Source organism: Cyprinodon variegatus, unplaced genomic scaffold, assembly GCF_000732505.1.
Source record: "Cyprinodon variegatus isolate N-32 unplaced genomic scaffold, C_variegatus-1.0 Scaffold1349, whole genome shotgun sequence".
In the NCBI taxonomy this organism is placed as follows: domain Eukaryota; kingdom Metazoa; phylum Chordata; class Actinopteri; order Cyprinodontiformes; family Cyprinodontidae; genus Cyprinodon; species Cyprinodon variegatus.
In genome coordinates, this window is record NW_015151802.1 from 87,452 (window position 1) to 93,267 (window position 5,816).

The 5,816-nt window shown below is 44.9% G+C and overlaps 1 protein-coding gene across 1 annotated transcript in view; it reads right to left on the bottom strand.

Annotated features, from left to right (window-relative positions):
* Positions 1–2,223: 2,223 nt before the first annotated feature.
* The window catches only part of LOC107102967, an 8,956-nt gene continuing 5,363 nt past the window's right edge, over positions 2,224–5,816 (bottom strand). Inside the window, exons 5-7 of the mRNA XM_015402448.1 lie at positions 3,462–3,657; positions 2,684–2,735; positions 2,224–2,536 (exon numbers count right to left, since the gene is read on the bottom strand). Of these exons, the coding sequence (XP_015257934.1) occupies positions 2,253–2,536; positions 2,684–2,735; positions 3,462–3,657 (532 nt within the window). The 3' untranslated portion in view covers positions 2,224–2,252. The remainder of the gene's footprint in view (positions 2,537–2,683; positions 2,736–3,461; positions 3,658–5,816) is intronic.

Sequence of the window (5,816 nt, forward strand, 5' to 3'; positions counted from 1 at the left end):
TACTACCAGCCTCATGGTGAAGCTTTACTACCAGCCTCATGGTGAAGCTTTACTACCAGCCTCATGGTGAAGCTTTACTGCCAGCCTCATTGTGAAGCTTTACTGCCAGCCTCATTGTGAAGCTTTACTACCAGCCTCATTGTGAAGCTTTACTGCCAGCCTCATTGTGAAGCTTTACTACCAGCCTCATTGTGAAGCTTTACTGCCAGCCTCATTGTGAAGCTTTACTACCAGCCTCATGGTGAAGCTTTACTGCCAGCCTCATTGTGAAGGCACTTCTTTTAGGGATCTAAAAGCAGCGGCAGGAAGTGCAGGATTGTGCAGCAGTTGGGTGCATTTATAAGATAAAAGGTTAAACATCAGACAGCTGATTGGATGAACAGGAATAACTTTTTAACTGACATTCTGTAGGTTTGACCAAGCATGCGATAAAACCTGATTATTCCCATAAATATCCCATAAACACTTGAAGGTCTGTCAGAACCTGCAGTTCTGTAGAGTTTGGACATATTTATCTTTAAAAAAACAACAACAACAACAAAGGACTGACTGAGATGAATAAATAAATGAACTTTATTGATCTCATAGTGGATAAATTAACTCTCTGCATATAACCCATCCCCTTGGGGAGCAGTGGGCTGCCACTGTGCAGCACCCAGGGAGCAATCGGGGGTTAAGAGTGGGTTTCTATCTCACAACCTCAGGATTCTAAGTCCTATGCCCTAACCACTAGGCCACCAGGCCCCCTAAGATGAGGTCTCTATCTATAAAAGAAATGTTTGTTTAAATTGGTTTCACACCGATACCGATACCAGTATCGGGGGGGCCCCGATCCAGCACTAAAATGGTGCCATCGGTATCGGCGAGTACCAACCAATAGGGCACTGGTACCATTCTGAGAGCCAAAAGTTTCTTCACCTATTGTCACCCATTCCAGGTAGGCAATAAAAAGTTCTACTGGATTCACTGTTTTAGTCTTTTTCCTGCTTCACAAAGGAAGGCAGCAGCTTGAAGCCATGATGGTGATTATTTTACATCCCAGTAATCTGCAGTTCTTCATATAAACACACATTAATTTCAAACAGAAGGTATCGGCAGCTACTGCACAGCCAGGTATCGGGTATCTGGGCCTGAAATACGGCATCAGTTCAACACTCGTTTACATATATCCAAACGTCTCCTAATAAAAAACACATTTTATTGATTAAATGAATACAGAGAGGTTGATCATCCTTTCCTCTATCAAGGAGCCGCACAGGAAGGGTCGGGCAAAGGTTGGCTAACATCTCTGTGATCCAGACATATTGGACACAACCTATTTAGACATTTAGCTTCAGGTAAAAACAAACGGCACAGCTTCTTCCCCCAGGCTGTCTCTCTAATGGACATTTGACAGAAGATGGGTCTCTTAACAATAATAGAGTCAAAACTGTAAATCTGCAAATTTACATTAGAGACACTTTTATCCTCGTTTTCCTTTTAAATATTTGAAATCATGTCTTCAATTAGAGCGAAGTGAAACTGAAGTCGAATCCTTTGGCTCCTAATGTCCAACAGAGGCGGAGATGATGGACTTTCTCTCTACTTCAACCTTCCCTGTCTCCATAGTAACAGATGTGAGACTCATCAGTTGCTTCTGTGACTAAGATATTCACATCTTCAGACCAAACAGATGCAGTTTAACAGAAAGCTAGCCTTTTCATCTTCGTAAAGTTTATTTCTATCCAGTAATTGGGTGGGGTTGGGTTCTCCTTACCCCACCCTTCACGGATCTTCAGGGAAGAACTTTGGGGAAAACAAGTTGAAACAGAACCTCAGCCGCCTTAAAGCTACAGGTAGATCATTTGCTGATGGACACCATTCCAGCTGTTTCTGTCTTTCTCTGACATTATTTGGTTTTTTATTGTTTTATTTCTCTGTGATTTATTCAATTGACAATAAAATATTTATTGCTTTGGGAATTTTCACATTATTTGTAAAATTTACTGAATTTATGTTTTTTATGTCGATAAAAATTCCCAAATACAATCAAATCCAAAGCACCTTTAACTCATGAAACTACAGGAATAAGTTCAGTTCTGATTAGTCCAGCTTCTCAGAGCAGGACGAGGCTGTCTGATGTGCATTCCAGTTAAATGGCCACCGGAGGTTACTGCATGTGGTAGAGGGGAAAGTCTGGAGCGGATCAGCTTCCAGGGAGCTGCAGCAGCTGCATTTGGCACTTTATAGGCTGGAGCTGCAGACTGGGTGCATCAGGGTTCTGGGGAGCTCTGCTGCTGGGTGGAGCGGTTAAGGCTGCTAAGGAAGCTGGGAAGAGTGAAACGGCTGGTGATGCTGCTGCAGTGCTGCTGCGCCTGCTTTGGGAACTGCCACAGCTGCTGGGTGAGCTCATTGAGCTCTTTGCAGGGGTTCAGCATGGACAGCGTGGCTGGCGTTAGGTCATGCTCATGCATTAGCTTCCTGCAGCGCTCCATGCAATCTGCTGCAAACGGGAACCGAAGCAGGAAAGTCTTTATGGGAGCACAGCTGCTGAAAACTGGATGGAGAAACATCAATAAGATCATCTGAAACAGGTATTTGTCCATTTAACGACCAGCGGGAACCACAGAGTGAACTAAGACTGGACCAACACCAACATAACATCACTGGCACTTTTTAGTCAAAGGGTTTTTTTTGCTCTCACCTCCGGTTCCACCTGCTGCTGCTTCTTCTGCAGATGCTGCCGCAGCTTCGCTCTGAGAAGAGAAGAAGATGTGGCTGATTGGAGCTCTGAACAAAAACCATCCCGCAGAGGCACGTTGACGAAAGTTTGATTTCAGAGGTGGGGGGGACGGAAGTACTTTTTAATATACCTAACCAGCCTGTTTGACCATCAAATCACATTCAGTGGCAATGAGCTTCTCAGGAGTGACAGCGGTTAAAGCCAATCACACAAGAAAAGACGGCGCCCCAATCAGGAGCTTGTGGGCGGCGGTGGGCCAATCAGGAGCTTGTGGGCGGCGGTGGGCCAATCAGGAGCTTGTGGGCGGCGGTGGGCCAATCAGGAGCTTGTGGGCGGCCTAAACTCAGGGAAGCGAGCTCAGATTAAGCTGCAGTTATCTGCATGGTCGGAGTACAGATGTCTGTGTACGGTAGCCTAACATTGTTCTTGGACAGTAAAAAGTAGAGGGGACCTTAACGGACATTTGAAAAAGTGCAGAGGCAGGATGTCTCCATTGCTTTTGCTACAGTAAACCAAAACAAAAGGAATCAGAACTTTAAAATAAATCAAATGGGACAAGATTTAATGAAATCTTAGATGGATCCTGCAGGGTTTTTCCAGAACTTTCTGTGAGAGGATCTTCAAATCTCAAACAAGAACCAACTAAAAACTTTCATCAGGCTGCTCAGGTTCTGGTTCTGACTCTTTAGGAAACACCCTTCATGTTGCAAGAGGATGTCAGATGTTTATGGAAAGTCACCTGCTCTGTGGAGGGGGGTGGTGGTTCTGGCTGCTGGTTTATAGGACTCTCCAGGTCTTTCCTCTCTGATGCTGGTTCTACATCAGTTGAAGAAGGAGTGACCGGCTCCGTTGTTTCAAGCTCAGCTTCGGTGGGCTGGTTCCCTTCAGCTGTTGCTTCAGGTTCGTCTTCAGCTGGACAGATATCCACCAGACACCTGAGATGAGGTGGAGAATGAAAAGAGGAGTGAAGGAGCCGTTCTGTGAGGCTCCCAGAGGTCCTCCCCTAAAAACAGGAGCAAAGCTAAGCAGATGACATCTTGTCCTGGAACCCAAAGTTCTTCTGGGATCTGTCCCCTGGTGTCTCTCAGAGACAGATAAACAGCATTTAATCACCAACAGTCAGTAGCTGAGGACCAGCAACCAAAGTTAAAAAGTTCTTATGGCCATAAACCACTTCTACCAACTCAGTAACGGTTATCTAGATATGTTTAGTATCTACTTAAATGCATTTCTAGGCTGAAAATGTGACATCAGGAGACTGCTGATCACTGATTGGCTAGGGAGTGGCATAGAAATAGGAGTTTCTAAATTCTACTTTCTTGAATCTATAAATTGCTGTTTGCTGGCCTTATGGATCCGTTTCTCCCTGAGTCACTGGACCATAGGTGGGTGACTGACGGGTCTAAGGTACCGATAAAATGACACTAAGGGACCTGGACCAAAGCTAAGATGCTGGTTTATCGGCGTGACCAGTGGGATTTTCAGAGAGGATGCTGCATACGCACTGCTTTGCTCCCAAACCCACCATTTATAAAGGAGTGAACTGTGCAAGGGCACAAACACACTCTGTGGAGCAAAACATTGGTCCAAGGGAGCTCCAACGTCCACCATGGTCAAACCTCATCTCTGCCAATACAAACCTTTTCATGAGGCGGGGGACTGGAGATGAAAATGGAGGACAAGCTTATTTAATGCTTGTCAGATTTGCATTGATTCCTGTTATCATTGGTCCAACTCTCTGCAAAATGTTCCAACTGCTTCATACTTTGTGGAAAATAGATGTGGAAATGGTTGCTGTGAAATGAAGCCCTTTTAAGAGCCTGAACTTCCCAAGCTGCTTGATGGACCTCAGGGTTTAATGCACCGCCTCTTCTTCTTTGCTGCTCCTAATTAGCAGGGCTAGTGCTGCCACTTGCTTCTTAGCAAAGCACAATGAACCCGAGCTCCACCAACCCAGCCAGCAACAGCATCAAGCAGCCAGTGCAGCACAGTACCAAGGCAGCACGCTGCTGCACTGAACCCTGTGGCAAACGCAGCTTAAACTGCATCCTGTCTCAAAGGCCTCCCCCCAAAGAAAAAAAAGAGTTTGGTAAAATGAAAAAAATAAATACATTTATCTTTCCCTTTTTGCATCCATAATAGCTTTGAAACCACCAGTGGTGAACCCAGGAACACCTCTGCCTTATGCTGTGAATGATGTGACTGGTGCGAGGGGTTTAATGTTCTCTAGAGTCCTGTTTAAAACAGAAGTGATGCAAACTAAGAGATCAAAGCAAAACCAACGTTAGATGCACATTAAATTTAGCCAGATTTAAAAAATCTGGAATTTTCTGTCAATTTGCATCACACCTAATCAGGGGTGTTGTTAAAGTTTAAAGAGCAGAGCGAGATGAAGCTTTTGTCATTCTCGGCCAGGAACCGCCTCTGCATCCAGCTCCGGCCTCTTTCTCTGATCTCTGCTGTCCTCCCTTAGTACCAGAGGGCCTCATTTCCTCTGATGTCTGGTTGAAGTTCCAGATCCTGGACAGATGGAACCAACACTGAAAGTGACCATGATTCAGCCATATCTCCCGGACCCCGGAACCTGGGAGCCCCTATGGAGAATCTGAAGGACTCGGACGCCAGCGACTCTGTTCGGCTTCAGCATTAGTTACCAGACTGTAACTGCTGTGTAACATCCTGGTCCACCAAGTTGCGTTGGAGCGAGCAAGCAACAGATAGAAGCTCTTTCTACTTGATGACACAGTGCAATAAGTCGGGCTTTGTCTCCATTGGCCCTATTGGCCACACTTTTTTCTCCCAAAATGTCAAGTGAGGAACAAAATGCAAATTAGTTAAAAATGAACTGGAATCATATTTGGTATGAATCCATAATTAACTCCATGCCTTCTTCTCTGCTTTGGTGCAAATTCATAGCAACATTACAGGACTATCAACAGATGTGGTCTAATCACTGCAGTGTTTAAGGCTGCTTTAGAAAACATGAAACCATTTTGAGTTCATGGAGTGTGACGTGACATAAGGATCTAACTCCAGCTGAAACACAGAGAACCATCAAACCAACATTTCCTTAATAACAACTGACATCAGAAGG